General features: G+C 35.7%; 1 protein-coding gene across 1 annotated transcript in view; it reads left to right on the plus strand.

Moving 5' to 3' along the window:
* Positions 1–315: 315 nt before the first annotated feature.
* The window catches only part of ptpn11b (protein tyrosine phosphatase non-receptor type 11b), a 36,396-nt gene continuing 20,034 nt past the window's right edge, over positions 316–16,677 (plus strand). Inside the window, exons 1-2 of the mRNA XM_073822571.1 lie at positions 316–387; positions 6,842–6,964. Coding sequence (XP_073678672.1) covers positions 380–387; positions 6,842–6,964 — 131 coding nt within the window. The 5' untranslated portion in view covers positions 316–379. The remainder of the gene's footprint in view (positions 388–6,841; positions 6,965–16,677) is intronic.

Genomic DNA, 16,677 nt, shown 5'->3' on the forward strand with positions numbered 1-16,677 from the left:
TCAGTGCTGTTTTTTCCAAAAGCTGCCACTCTCCATTTAAAGGTAATGGTAGCAAAGATAAAGATAAGGGGTGTAAGAGTGTGTCAGGCAGCATGGCAACGCTGCGTCACGTTCAGAGAGAGAGAGAGAGAAACTGAGAGAGTAAGCGAGGGGGGGCAGGAGGGATGGACAGTTGCTCAAAAGCTGATTGTACTGGCTGGCTTTCCTATCAGGGCAGCTCACACGCATCCAAATCCCAGATTAAACACCCCCACCTCTCTTTCCAACCAGCAGCACTCCTACAAGTCCCTGCCCCCTCTCTTCCTCCTTGTGTAACTGTACTGAGCGTGGATTACCAAACTCTGAAGCAAAGTAGGGGCTCTGACAGGCTCCGAACAGAATGGTGAGGTAGGAACATGAGGCATTAGTTGCTGTTATCATTTTGTATCCAGACTATGCCGTTTTCACGGCCGAATTCACGTGCGATTGCACTACGCGTTTCTTTCGCTGTCGCTGTTTGTGCAGGAGTGTGTGTGCGCACTTTGCAGGATGGTTTGTGGTTTGTTGTGGCTGTGCTGGAGGAAAGCTCCTGGAGAGTTGCCGGGAGCTCAGTGAGGCTTAGAAGTGACCTGGAGCTATTTGTTCCTGGGTGCAGATCCTTGCCTGAATGTCTGCATCTGTACAGACCTGTTTGGGTCTCCATCACAAGAGAAACCTGTCCAGTTGGTGTTTTTTGCTATGTGCAAACTTTATATTTCATTATCGTGAAATTGGGAAGTTATTGTTATCTCTTCCTAAAGTTTCAGAGAATGTATTTTGTGAAGAGCCGATAGCAGTTTTGGGAACTGAAAAGAAAGGTTAAGGGGTCACACTAAGCCCACTATCATTGTTTTATGAAAATACATAAGAGCTTAGCTGGGATTAGTGTCACCTGCTGTTTTACACAATGCAAAATGAAGATTTCATTTATGCATTTTCTGATGACCCTTAAATCCTGCAATTATCTACTAAGATATAGACCCAACACAGACATAAGGAGCAGTACTTCTTCAATCAAGTTTTGGATTAAAATAAAAAAATGTGGTTTACTACATTTTTCATATTCCAAAAAAAGTCTAGCCTTGTTTTATAGTTAAATATTCTAAAACTGAATATTTTGGCCATTCTGGCCTTTTGCTTTAATGTTGCAAAAATAATATACAGTCCACGTATTATCAGCAAATGTATGACAACATGTTTATCTACACAGAACAGACCACGTTTGCTATATCTTTCTTTTAGTTCCTCATGACATATAGGGCATGTTTATGATACTGGGCATTATATATGTGTGTGTGTGTGTGTGTGTGTGTGTGTGTGTGTGTGTGTGTGTGTGTGTATGTATGTGTGCACCTGGTATTCATCACGTTGTGGGGACCAAATGTCCCCACAAGGATAGGAATACCAGTAGATTTTGACCTTGTGGGGACATTTCTCAGGTCCCCATGAGGAAACAGGCTTATAAATCATGCACAATGAGTTTTTTTGAGGAAGTAAAAGTGTGCACAATCTCCTGTGAGGGCTAGGTTTAGGTGTAGGGTAGGTGTAGGGCCATAGAAAGTACGGTTTGTACAGTATGAAAACCATTACGCCTATGGAATGTCCCCATAAAACATGTAAACCCAACGTGTGTGTGTGTGTGTGTGTGTGTGTGTGTATATATAGATCGATATAGATATCCCTCTAAAAAATAAACTCACATAGGGTGGTGGTAAAAAGTATATTATTGTGGTGAATTAATTTTGTGTCTTACAATCTACAAAAAAGCTGGGTTAAAAACAACCCAGTGCGGTGAAATATGGACAGACTCAAAGATTGTGTTGTTTTGACCCAGCAGTTGGGTTAAATGTTTAACCCAATCTTCTGGATAGTTTTTTTTTTTTAAACTAAACTATTGCTTAATATTGCTATATTTCTTGCTTAAAATGATCCCAAAATAGGTTGGGAATGAAAATGTATTAATATGTTCAATAAATAAACATTTATGAATAAGTTGAATAAAAATAATTAAATAATAAACTTTTTTTTTATTGCTGATTAATAAATGTTCACCTTTTTATATATATACAAGATTTTTACAACATAATTATGTGTCTGATTTTTAATTCCCAACCAATTTTGGGTTCATTTTAAGTCAGCCAAATAGCAATGTTTAAACAATAGTTAAATAGTTAAATAAAAACACCCAGAAGGTTGGGTTAAACATTTAACCCAACTTCTGGGTCAAAACAACCCAATCACTGGGTTGTTTTTAACCCAATATGTTTGGTGTAAATGTGAATATATTAGTTTTAAAAAAAAAACTAATAAACATGTATAGACAGCGCACATTGTTATGCACACAAACATAATAAAGATAACTTTAGTAATATTTTAAAGTAAACATTCATATCTTGACTTTTTGAATGTTACACATATTTTAGCACAATTTATAAGGTAATTGAGACATTTTACTTACAAAACCCATCATTTGTACAGCATAATTATGTGTGTTTTCAGTAGTGCCAAAATCATTAGGATTTTAAGATTGTTCCATGAATATATTTTGTAAATTTCCTACTGTAAATATATCAAAACTTAATTTTCATTGCTAAGAACTTCATTTGGACAACGTTAAAGGCAATTTTCTCAATATTTAGATTTTTCTCACCCTCAGATTCCATATATTCAAGTAGTTGTATCTCAAACAAATATTGTCCTATCTATCCTAACAAACCATACATCAATGGAAAGCTTATTTATTGATGTATACATTAAAAACCTTATGATATATAATATAGTTGCTTGGACTTATAGTTGCTTTTCTGAAAGTCACTGTCAGGAGGAAAAGTGCTGACAGAAATGTCAATGAATTATTAATCAACATACATTTTTATATTTTTGCTTCGGCTGCAAACTTTACAAAAGATAGGGAAGTTAGTGACTATGCATAATGATGATGTGACAGGAGGGGAAAATATAGGCCTTTTGACTAGCATAGAATCATAAGCAGTGAGTCATGACGAGGTGGAAAGAGATTCAGAACTCTCAACATCCACTCTGACCAGTGAAACAGTGATTACTAATGCTCACAGGTATAGCCTCCACACTACAATACAACGTCAAGGGTGCTACAACACTTCCTCTACAGTCAAGAACTAGAGGAAGTGAGTGATGCTTGTTTGCTTTGCATGGAAAGATGGAGGGAGAATAATGAGTTCAAGTTTAAACTCACAGTATCAGCGTAAGACATAATACGCACATCTGTTCATTAAGACCTCTGCTTTTAAATACAAGTTAATCTTTAGACAACATTTGAGGCATTCTGTAGAACACTTCGAGTTGTTCACAGTAGTGCACCAGGACTGTGAAAATTAAGATTTGTCATCACATGAATGAATTACATTTCAAATGTATTAAAACAGAGAGCATTTTTCAGTTGTAATATTTCACAATATTGCTGTTTTACTGTGTTTTTTTATCAGATAAATGCAGCCTTGGTGAGCAGAAAAGACTATTTGATAAAAAAAAAATTGCTGTCCCCAAACCTTTGAACTGTAATCTATATGATAGCAATCATACAGTGTGGTCAGGATTTACCCATTTCTGTCAAGATGAAAGTAAGTGACCCACGTGCGGTCACTTAAAGTGAGATTAAGACATGGGGCCCCTAGCAGGCAGCCACGCTTAGAAACAGCGCACAGATAAAATTACTCCTGACCCCTGGACAGCCATTCACAAAGCCTTCTCACGTGAGATAGCCGGTGTATGAACAGACGGGCTGGAGGCAGCCAGACAGCTGGGTCCCAACACTAGCCCAGATTACACATGACCTCTCATCCCCTTACACACCCCCATCAACCCCGAAGGATTAGGAAATAACTTTTCAAACACAGCAATCGTAACTGATTAGAACTGGCATTCGCCATGAAATTGGACACAAATATACATATGGATAAGCTTGCTTGATGACATTACTAGAATGGGAGGGTAATGGGAGGGAGTTTGGGAAGTCATTGGATGCAGAAATGCACATATATATATATATATATATATATATATATATATATATATATATATATATGTGTGTGACCCTGGACCACAAAACCAGTCATAAGGTTAAATTTGACAAAACTGAGATTTATACATCACATGAAAGCTCAATAAATAAGCTTTCTATTGATGTATGGTTTGTTAGGATAGGACAATATTTGGCTGAGATACATCTATTTGAAATCAGAAATCTGAGGATGCAAAAAAATCAAAAAGACTGAGAAAATCACCTTTAAAGTTGTCCAAATTAGGTTCTTAACAATGCATATTACAAATCAAAAATTACATTTTGATATGTTTACAGTAGGAATTTTACAAAAAATCTTCATGGAACATTAACTTTACTTAATTTCTTGATGATTTTTGGCATAAAAGAAAAATCAAAAATTTTGACCCATGCAATGTATTTTTGGCTATTGCTACAAACAAACCCCAGCGACTTAAGACTGGTTTTGTGGTCCAGGGTCACATATATATATATATATATTAGAGCTGAGTAAAAAAAAAATGTTTCTTGATTTTAATCGATTCTTATTTTTACAAAACAACATTGATTCTTAAATCCCCAGAATCGATTATTCTAACCTGTTTTCAGTTAATGAATGAAACATTGTATCGCACCTCCCTTGCAATAAATCGTAATAAGCTTTGTGCTTTCTCAGATTTCGAATTTTGTCTATTTTGTTACAATATTCAAACAATAAATATCGTTTTGACGCTGTTTAATGTGGAGTGAGAGATCGCTTTAGCACCTCAGTTCAAGAGAAGCGGTACGTCAAAACGTAATGAACTGATCATCTCCTCCACTTTAATATGAGTTTAAGCACAATTGAACATGAATGAATGTCCGAAGGTATGTTAAAAAGATAGAGTAAAACTTATCAAAATCTTTATCTTTATGTAATAGTTTCAACCGCGAAAAAGACATTGCTTGTAAACAATGTCACATAACGCCACATTTACCTCAGAAAAAAAAACACATTCGGTAAGCATAAACTTGTTAGTTAGCTAGAAAAATGAACTATGGAGAGGAGCATTTTGCTAAATATATGCACCATGTAACATTATTTGAATTTTTACTGTTCTTAAGTGTTTAATTTGTTTGAATAAATCAGTCAAGTTTTAATGACAGCCACAATTTAAATGTTTATATTTTAAACAGGATTCATACAATGTGCTTAAAGTGCTTGAAGCACTTGAATTTGACTTTTTGAAAACGAAGGCCTGGAAAACCCTTGAAAATAGCAATATTTCTGAGGAGGTCCTTGAAAAGTGCTTAAATTATAATTATAAACAATGTATCTATGTAATAAGTGTTAAATGTTTTAGTAAGCACATATCTTTTCATGCAATTGATAAAAAACATCATCTTTTTTTCATTTCAGTGTCATAAAACGATCACGGTTAACCAGTAGTAGTACTGACAATATCGTGTAAACATGGCTGAAGTTGCAAAAAGAGGAACAGATGAAACAAATCAATTGAGTGAGTCATTTAAGCAGGAACCGCTCCAATTGATTCAAACTTGTGACTTTTCATTTACTAGCAAAACCCGGATCAAATTAAAAGCCATTCATTCTTGAATTTCGACATTGCTTGTAATGATTGATAATGATAATGTAAAAATTATTGCATCGCAACATGATTCACTGTTTCAAAGCACTCAGATCGGATCTCATATCGCAAATCATTTGATTTAGATTGGGCCTTCAGATCGCCCATCACAAATCATTGGATTTAGATCAGCACTTTTGAGCGGCTTTGCAAATCATTTCACATTAGAACTTTGGTGTATCATGAATCAGCTGAATTCCGATTTAGTTCGGAACCTTAAGTCATGTTTAGCAAATAATTTGATTTAGATTGGAACTTTGATGCAGATTGGGACTTTGGAACGGGTTCTTGAATCATTACTCAAATTGAATGATTCGCAATCCGCACTCCGAGTTCTAATTTGTTTAATTTAGGTTAAACGTTATTACGAATCATTTAATTTAGATCAGAACTGAAATTGAAATATTTTGTTTTAGATAGGAATTTCAGGGAGTTTTCTTTTACAGTAGAAAACATCAAGCCATATGTGAGATCACTGATTTGTCAAATGATCAAATGATCTCAAATCAAAAAAGTAGTGCTTGAGAAGTCCTTGAAAGTCCTGGAATTTTATTTTACAGTATCTGTATGAATCCTGTTTAAAATATAATGTAACTTAAAAATGTTTAAAATATAATGTAAATAAAAATATAATTGTAACTTTATTATTATAAAAACTTAATTCTTTAAGCGTGTTCTTTAAGCATTTGTATACAAATCAGTTCATTTTTACCTTTAGTGTTATAGTAATATATCTTGTATATTTTATAGCATTAGATGAGACATTTTTTTCCTTTGTGATACATATCCAAAATAATCGATGTTGAATCAAATCGAATCAAATCAAGTCAGAAATCGAATCGCAAGCTGGTGAATCAGAATGGAATCGAATTGTGAATCGTGAATCATAAAGCACAGCCCTAATATATATATATATTATAAACATTGCTGAATAAAAGTAATACTTTCTTTGAAAAAAAAATCCTGACCCCAATCTTTTCAACAGTATTGAAGGATAAAAGTCAGACATGCAAAAGGAAATGTTGTACTAGTGATTTTGTCAGACTTTTGACTCCCACTTTGTTTACAAGATGTATTAGCATATTTTAATGAGTTTATGATCATGAGATGCTTTCTTAGCTGTTGATCATCAGGGCTTGATGTCTTTGCTAAGAATGTTACTTTACTTTCATTTCAGGTGGTTTCATCCCAACATCACTGGGATCGAGGCAGAACACCTGCTCCTGACACGGGGCGTCCATGGCAGCTTTCTAGCGAGACCCAGCAAGAGCAACCCAGGAGATTTCACTCTCTCTGTCAGGTCGGCATATTTACTGTCCTGTCATGTGTTCTCTTCACGCTTGCCCCACTGCGCTTCTGCTCTTAAATTTCCCCACAGGACTCTTATGTGGGTCATTATGTTGTTTTGACCTGTTGCGGTTTGTGAAGTTGAGCATGAATTGCATCTCTCCTGTCAAATGTTTATCTGCGCGTTATTGATTTCTTAGAAGTGTACTTGTTAGTCTAGCTGGCTGTTTCCATGCTTGGTAAAGCATTAAAATGCTTGTTTGTGTCATAGATTTCTACGTCAAGTCCACATTTGTTTCATGCAATGAAAACTCAAGAGATTACTTTATAAAATACAAGCACTAAATAGTAAAAACATTGCCATTGTCACACAATACATTGCATTGTGTCAAAGCATATTGAGGATTACAGCGATATTTTTCCTGGTTGCCATCAGTATTAGATGTTCGAACATGGATTACAATAATAGACAGCAATTTCCCTCCCTTTTTTTCCAGAACGTCAGGGCTTTTAAGTTACCCCTGGGCCTGTGCTTAAGGATTACAGTGTCAGCTTGTGGGCAGGTCTGTGAGCTATTGCAGCTGCTTGTCTGATGAGTGATTGGAGAGTCGATGGACAGGGAGAGAGAGAGAAAAACAGGCTTTCGTAATAGCTTTAAGATGTGGAGGCTGTAGAGCCCCAGACCTGCTGTTTGTGGTTACGGTGGTAAGATCTCTCACTGTATCTAATGTTCTCCAGAACTCAGGCCACGTGGCTCAGCTCCACCACAAGCCTTCAGGGCCGAAGCTCAGCTGCCTGTAGACTGATTTATCTGGCCAGCTGTGAAGCGATGAGGCCAGGTTGTTCTGATTATCAGATGCATGGTATATAAACAAGTTAATAGTGAAGGCTGTTAATTTTTGTGCTTTACTGGAATGTACACAGATCCTAGTGAGCTCCTTACTGCCTACATAAGGAGCTGCCTTTGTAACTATCACGAAACATCATAAGTGAACAATTTGGAATGCACATTCATAGGTTGCAACTCACGAATAATGCAGTGCAAGTCTAACTTGGTTTTATTGGAGTTTGACATCAGCAGACTTTATTTTTATTTAAATGTACCAGTATTAAATGAAATCATCCACCATTTTCAACAATGGAATAGCATTAACTCCACTTTCAGAATTAATGGAGAAATCATACTTGATTTTTGTATAATATTTAATCTTGTTTTTGGCCCACATTTATATTTATATAGGTGTCACTGTATCTCAAACACTCCAAAAATGTCAGTTGCTTGACAATTCATTTATTTATTTAATTTATGTATTTATTTACAGCCAAATGTTTATTTTTTCATAATATTTAATTTAGTTTTTGGCCCACAGTTGTAACGCACGCTCAGGCAGGTTGGGATCCATGTGCAGCCTTATTAAGAGAAAAGAATGGTCAAACAGGCTGAGGTCAGACAACGGCAAACAGGACAATGAAGGGAGATCAGAGATCGTAAACGAGGGACAGGCAGGAATGTGAGGGCAGACGGCAGGCAGACAGATAGTTCCAAAAACAAGGCGGGTGGTCGAATAGGCAGGCAGCGGAGAATCAAAACAGAGTAAACAGTCCAAGTCGATAACAGGAAAACAATAACACAGGATGAGAACGCTCAGAAATGTTAGCCACGGCAAAACAAGACTTCGCGAAGAGTGTATGGAGAGACCAGTATAAATAGTCTGAGAGTAATGGCAGACACCTGTGCGGGTGATCAGCCCAGGTACGGGGATTATGGGAAATGGAGTTCACAGTCAGTATTCGGGAGATGGTTCCCGCTGGTGATGATCGGATGGAGCCACAGAGGCACCAATTGTGACAACAGTCATATTTATGTAGGGGTCACTATATCTCAAACACTCCAAAAAATGTCAAAAAATGTCACTTGCTTGACCATTTATTTATTTATTTATTTACAGCCAAATGTTTATTTTTGCATAATATTTAATTTCGTTTTTGGCCCACATTCATATTTATGCAGGGGGCACTTTATCTCAAACACTCCAAAAAAATGTCCAAAATTGCTTGACCTTATTTATTTATTTACAACCAAATGTCTATTTTTGCATAATATTTATTTTTATTCATATTTATGTAGGGGTTACTGTATCTCAAACACTCCAAAAGTTGTCCAAAAAAGACATTTTATTTATTTATTTATTGACAAATGTTTATTTTTTTTTTACATAATATTTAATCTTGTTTTTGGCTCACATTCATATTTATGCATGGGTCGCTGTATCTCAGACACTCCAAAAATGTCCACAAAAGTAAGATGCATGACCTTATTTATTTATTTATTTATTTACAGTCAAATGTCTATTTTTGCATAATGTGTAGTCTTATTTTTGGCATTCATATTTATGTAGGGGTCACTGTATTTTAAACACCACAAAAATAGTTTAAAGTCAATTGCTTGGCATTTTATTTATTTATTTACTGACAAATGTTTGTTTTTGCAGAATATTTAATCTTGTTTTTGGCCCTCATTCTTATTTATATAGGGGTCACTTTATATAAAATAAATTTATCTTGAAAAAGGTCAGTTGCTTTACCATTCATTCATGCATTCATTAACAGTCAAATGTTTATTTTTGTATAATATTTAATCTTGTTTTTGGCCCACATTTTTGCCCACACAAACACTCCAAAAATTGTTAAAAAAGGCAGTTGCTTGACATTTTATTTATTTATTTATTTATTTATTGACAAATGCTTATTTTTGCATAATATTTCATCTTGTTTTTGGCTCATATCCATATTTATGTAGGGATCACTGTATCTCAGACACTCTAAAAATGTAAAAAAAAGTTTTTTTATTTTATTTATGTATGTATGTATGTATGTATTTATTTATAAGCATCCAAATGTTTATTTTTGCAGAATATTTAATCTTGTTTTTGGCCCACATTCTTAATTATGTAGGGGTCACTTTATATAAAATAAATTTATCTTGAAAAAAGTCAGTTGCTTGACCATTCATTCATTCATTCATTCATTCATTCATTCATTCATTCATTCATTCATTCATTCACAGTCAAATGTTTATTTTTGCATAATATTTAATCTTGTTTTTGGGCCACTTTCATATTTTTGTAGAGGTCATTGCATCTCAAACACTCCAAAAATGGATTAAAAAAAAGTCAGTTGCTTGATATCTTATTTATTTATTTATTTATTGACAAATGCTTGTTTTTGCATAATATTTAATCTTGTTTTTGGCTCACATTCATATTTATGTAGGGGTCACTGTATCTCAGACACTCCAAAAAAAAAAAAAAAAGTCAGTTGGTTTTTATTTATTTATTTATTTATTTATTTATTTATTTATAAGCATCCAAATGTTTATTTTGCAGAATATTTAATCTTGTTTTTGGCTCACATTCTTATTTAAGTAGGGGTCACTTTATATATAAAATAAATTTATCTCGAAAAAAGTCAGTTGCTTGACCATTTATTAATTCATTTATTCATTAACAGTCAAAAGTTTATTTTGCATAATATTTAATCTTGTTTTTGGCTCACATTCATATTTATGTAGGGGTCATTGTATCTCAGACGCTCCAAAAATGTCTAAAAAATCAGTTGCTTGACCTTTTCTGTGCATATTTATTTATTATGTAAAACCACAAATTTTTACCTTTATTTTGCTTTCTGCTTTATACAAAAAATGGTGGTTTTACCATAGAGAAAAAATAAATTAAAAAAATGACAGTTGTCCCATGTTAATTATTGGTCAGTTGCATCATTCTGAATTTGAATCATTTTTTGTATAATTACTGCTAAATATTATATCTGACCATTGTCCAAACAACTGGTTCGTCATTTGAGGTTAATTTTTTTTTTCTCACTAAAATTAATATTCATATCAAGGTCCTGATTACCCTGTCAAGATTTATTTTGCAATAATAACTAGCAAATCCATGACAAATATCATGGCTTACAGTATGTAGACACAGTAAAACAAATAAACAAATAGCAATCAAATAATATTTCACAGCAAATGTGTTTAGAATATAGCAAGCAAATGTGTAGATAAAGAAGCATAAAATTGACCTAATGCATCAGTACGAGAGTTTTGCAGACATCAGCTGAAAGCAAAACAAACCATCTCACTGCAATGCCATTCTGCCTCTCAGACCTAATGCAGACAGATAAGAGCATAATTACAAAGTTATGAGGAAAAGTCTTCCCTTAAAATGCATTATTAGATAAAGGGAGGAGTCATACAGCCAAATGGACACCTAGGGACTCCATCACATTATCTTCCCCTCCTCCATGCTTCTGTTTCTCTTATCTGTCTCTCACCATTTTTCCTGGGTGGAAACTATTGCTCAGCGTCTGCTCTATTGTTAACCGTTAAGTAGCAGACAGAACGCTGGGAGCCGAATCGCTGCGCTGCAGTGTAACATATGATGTGTCAGGGCCAGGTGAAATGTGTCAGCCGATGTTTCCTGTCCGGCTGTTATGGCTATCAGGAGCAGGCTAAAGGAAGTGACCCTCCGAAACTGTTTTCACATTCACAAAGCATAGTCTGACGCACTACTTTTGGGTTAAACTTTCACTCTGACACTTACTCTAGTAATAGGCGGCTGCATATATGAAAAAAAAAAACACCTAACCCCAAAAAAATTCTAACAAAAGGTTTCTCAGCTGTTTTTGTAGTATTAGGTGTTCTTAATAACATACTAAAATTTTACCAAAGTTTGACCACAAGAAAGGTGTCATTTTCAAGATGGCTTCCAAGATGGGCAGAAAACCCTTAAAATATCCTAACTCCTTCATTATTTGACCTAGCCAAGTAATCTAGGTGTCTAACCCAATGTTTTCTGGGTCTATGAATCAATTGGACTCGTCTAAATTGCACAGACACGATTACATACTTATGGAATACATGATGTTGTGAGATTACTGTAAGGTTTTATCTTTGTTTGGGGTGAACCAGAGTTTTAAACGATTTAGCCTATGTCATGTAACTCCTACTCAGTACATGTTTTTGGACACATACAGCTCTTTTTTTCTTCTAAAACACAGACTTGACATTCAATGTAAAAGTTACGGCACCCAAAAGTTCCTTAAATTGGAGCTGTATAACTTTGATCATAAAAAAAAACCTCTGAATTAGCCCGAACAGAGGCCTGTGTGTGAACCCTCTAAAATGGTCACTTATTTCAAGTTGCTTTAATATATAATTGTACTTGTAATCACTTTCAGGTGCATCTCAATAAATTAGAATGTTGTGGAAAAGTGCATTCATTTCAGTAATTCAGCTTAAATTGTGAAACTTGTGTATTAAATAAATTCACTGCACACAGACTGAAGTAGTTTAAGTCTTTGGTTATTTTAATTGTGATGATTTGGCTCACATTTAACTAAAACCCACCAATTCACTATCTCAACAAATTAGAATACTTCATAAGACTAATAAAAAAAAACTTTTTAGTGAATTGTTGGCCTTCTGGAAAGTATGTCCATTTACTGTATATGTACTCAATACTTCTTTTGCTTTAATTACTGCCTCAATTCAGCGTGGCATGGAGGTGATCAGTCTGTGGCACTGCTGAGGTGGTATGGAAGCCCAGGTTTCTTTGACAGTGGCCTTCAGCTCATCTGCATTTTTTGGTCTCTTGTTTCTCGTTTTCCTCTTGACAATACCCCATACTGTAGATTCTCTATGGGGTTCAGGTCTGGTGAGTTTGCTGGCCAGTCAAGCACACTAACACCATGGTCATTTAACCAACTTTTGGTGCTTTTGACAGTGTGGACAGGTGCCAAATCCTGTTGGAAAATTGAAATCAGCATCTTTAAAAAGCTGGTCAGCAGAAGAAAGCATGAAGTGCTCTAAAATTTCTTGGTAAACGGGTGCAGTGACTTGGTTTTCAAAAAAACACAGTGGACCAACACCAGCAGATGACATTGCACCCCAAATCATCACAGACTGTGGAAACTTAACACTGGACTTCAAGCAACTTGGGCTATGAGCTTCTCCACCCTTCCTCTGTAGTCCAGGACCTTGCTCTCATCGGAAAAGAGGACTTTGGACCACTGGGCAACAGTCCATTTCTTCTTCTCCTTGGCCCAGGTAAGACGACTCTGACGTTGTCTGTGGTTCAGGAGTGGCTTAACAAGAGGAATATGTCAACTGTAGCCAAATTCCTTGACACATCTGTGTGTGTAGTGGCTCTTGATGCCTTGACGCAAGTCCAGTCTATTCCTTGTGAAATTCACCCAAATTCTTGAATCGATTTTGCTTCACAAGCCTCTCAAGGCTGCGGTTCTCTCGGTTGGTTATGCATCTTTTTCTTCCACACTTTTTCCTTCCACTTAACTTTCTGTTAACATGCTTGGATACAGCACTCTGTGAACAGCCAGCTTCTTTGGCAATGAATGTTTGTGGCTTACCCTCCTTGTGAAGGGTGTCAATGATTGTGTTCTGGACAACTGTCAGATCAACAATCTTCACCATGATTGTGTAGCTTAGTGAACCAAGCTAAGAGACCATTTTGAAGACTCAGAAAACTTTTGCAGGTGTTTTGAGTTGATTAGCTGATTTGCAAGTCAGCATATTCTAATTTGTTGAGATAGTGAATTGGTGGGTTTTTGTTAAATGTGAGCCAAATCATCACGATTAAAAGAACCAAAGACTTAAACTACTTCAGTCTGTGTGAAATGAATTTATTTAAAGGGGTCATCAGTCGCAAATCTAACTTTTAGATTTTGTTTGAACATTAATGTGTGTTGGCAGTTTGTGTACACAACCACCCTACAATGATAAAAATCCACCCAGTACGCCTTATTCAGCCCGCCGCCATTTTGAATCGAAAACGAGGCTGTGAGGGATAGCAGTCCAGCAGCGCCCACTGTGACATATTGTTGCGTACCGGGACGTAGATTGTTTAGTCATAAAAATAAAGAGAAAATATAATTTCACTAATTTCCACAGGACAAAGAACTTCTGAAAATGTGTATTATTAAAGTTCGACAGGACATAGGACCTAACTTTCAGGTAACAACATTGTATTTATTTAAGAAAATGACTGTGGAAACTAGCCGGTTGGCTAATTGCTAATTTATAATGTGAGCATGTTTATCTTCCTTTAAAAGTTTACGCAGAGCTAAAATGTTATGTTTTACTACAACAACTAATCTAAATATCTCCATTTTGTATAGATTACAAAGAACACAAGAGTGTGCTCAACGTTTTACTCAGGATTGTTTTTCAAAAACACTGACTGGAATTAGGAAGCTTAAGGAGGGTTCAGCTCCGTCTGTGTTTACCTGAACTCAAAGACCTCACGAAAAGAAAACCTTGCGATCGTAAATGAAAAAGATATTATTTTTAAATGACGTTTTAAAAATTAACATGCTTAATAGTTTGTGTTAAGAGCCTGCAGTTAGATCGTAAGCCTCTTTCAGACAACATGTTAAGTCATACAAAAAACAGTGGGTAGAAAGTTTATTTTTATGCAAAGCGATCAAAAGATAACATTTATTTATTAGTTTGCCGTGTAGAGTTTGGGGTCAACCCCTTTTAAAATCGCAAAATGATATTCAGAACATTATTTTTTGTTTCTGTTTTGCTTTAGACAAGGAAAACGTCATGTTTATCGTAATTTCATAATAAAGGTCGGGAAGACGCTTATGACCTAGCTGCAGACTCTTAACACAAACCATTAAGCATTTTAATCTATATAACATCATTTGAAAAACTCTGTATAAGCGTTTAAAGGAAGATAAACATGCTCACATTAGAAATTAGCAGTCTTTCCACAGTCATTTTCTTAAATAAATGCAATATTGTTACCTGAAAGTTAGGTTATATGTCCTGTCGAACAATCCACGTTTTCTGGAGTTCTTTGTCCTGTGGAAAAATGTGAAATGACGTATTATTTTACGGTTATACAATCTACATCCCGATACGCAACAATACGCCACAGTGGGCGCTGCTGGACTGCTATCCCTCACAGCCTCGTTTTCGATTCAAAATGGCGGCTGGCTGAATAAGGCGTGTGGTATTTTTTTAGTCTTTAAAAGTAATATCCCCTTTTTAAAATTGGGTCATTCTCAGCTTCTTGTCGTTGTGATGGAACACCAACAGAGGGCACTCCCACGATATAGAGGTAGATTGACATGAGCGTCTTACCTTAGCCCCGCCCTCACCGAGCTGAAACAGTCTGACTCCGATCACCATTGTGTGAATCAGGTGCAGAGGAAGACTCTAATTGAGTGATTGAGGTGTTCTGTTGTTGGATGTAATAATGAACATAGCAGTAGTCATTTGCTCCCAACATCTGAGCTGCTTAAGAGGTAGAGGACAACGTTACTTTCGTTTTTAAAAGGAAAGCGCCGATCCCGATCTACATATGCGTCTCTGTTCGTGTGAATCTTAATAATGTGCTCATTGGCAAGTTTCGCCGATAAACACGGCTAAATGCAGCTAAACATGGCTAAACTAAACATTACAGATCCTAATCCCTCAGCAGAGAGGGGCGGGGCGAGCAGAGCTCATTTGCATTTAAAGGGCCCATGCGATAAAATGAGCTGATATTTTGCAGAGCTGATTTTGACAAGGTAAAAGGGTGTTTTTTTACTACTATTGAGAATTTTTAACCAAAGTATACTACAGACTTTTCATTAAGACCCTAAAGAATCATATGAACTTGTGGAAAATGGGCATCCGATGACCCCTTTAATACACGAGCTTCACAATTTGAGTTGAATTACTGAAATAAATTAACTTTTCCACGACATTTTAATTCAGATATTTATATTTTAATTTTATAATTTACCTGTATCTATCATGCAAATATGCTAATTAAAATATTACATGGCCAAAACATGTATCAGGCACCAGTATTCCTGGTCTAGGAGGAATACAAAGGAGTAATGGTCATTTTAAGGACCTGACGGCCGCCATTTTGGTAAACTTTTAGTATGTTTTTAAGTACATCTGATACTACTGTAAACCACTGAGAAACCTTTTGTTAGAATTTTTTGGGGGTCAAACCATATTTGCAGCTGACTATAACGATCAATCCAGACACAGTGTGAAGAGAAAGTGAAGTGAAGATTAAGCGAAAGTCTATGGAATTGTATAAAATCTATTTTTGTTTTAAGAGCCTAATGTGAAAAATTGTGCCATTACATGGAGTTATAGAGAAAAAAAAATCACTTTAGACACCCTAGATGAACTTCTAGCGCTAAATTCTCCAGGTAAAAGTTGTTATAAGACTCAACAGATGTTTTCCTAAGTAGTCAATTTGTCTTGTGTTACTTACATCAGTGAGATTCTGATTATCGTACTTAAAATTAGATTTAAACCGTGTATTATGTTGCAGTTCCTGATGAAGTTACTGGTGAGTAACTCACTTCATTTACTCACCCAAGCCAATTTTACTTGCATTTGGCAATTGGCGAGGGTTATTTTTGGGCCCTGTGTGCAACACTTGATTGTGTTAGAGAAAGATGTATAATATGGTAAAAAAAAAAATAGCTGAACACCACTGCCAAATTCATCCCTGAGTCTCTCTAACAAAGAAGGATCACCATAGACACATTCGTAAGCGTTTGTCACTCCAGTGACAGTGATTTTACAGTGACAGACTGCACCTTTAAGCGTGGACATGTAGAGGAGCTCAATAGCTGTATTGTGTTTCTCTCTCGGTTTCTGCAGAGGCTGGCTTTAGCAGGAAAATC

The sequence above is a fragment of the Garra rufa genome, chromosome 18, assembly GCF_049309525.1.
Source record: "Garra rufa chromosome 18, GarRuf1.0, whole genome shotgun sequence".
In the NCBI taxonomy this organism is placed as follows: Eukaryota; Metazoa; Chordata; class Actinopteri; order Cypriniformes; family Cyprinidae; genus Garra; species Garra rufa.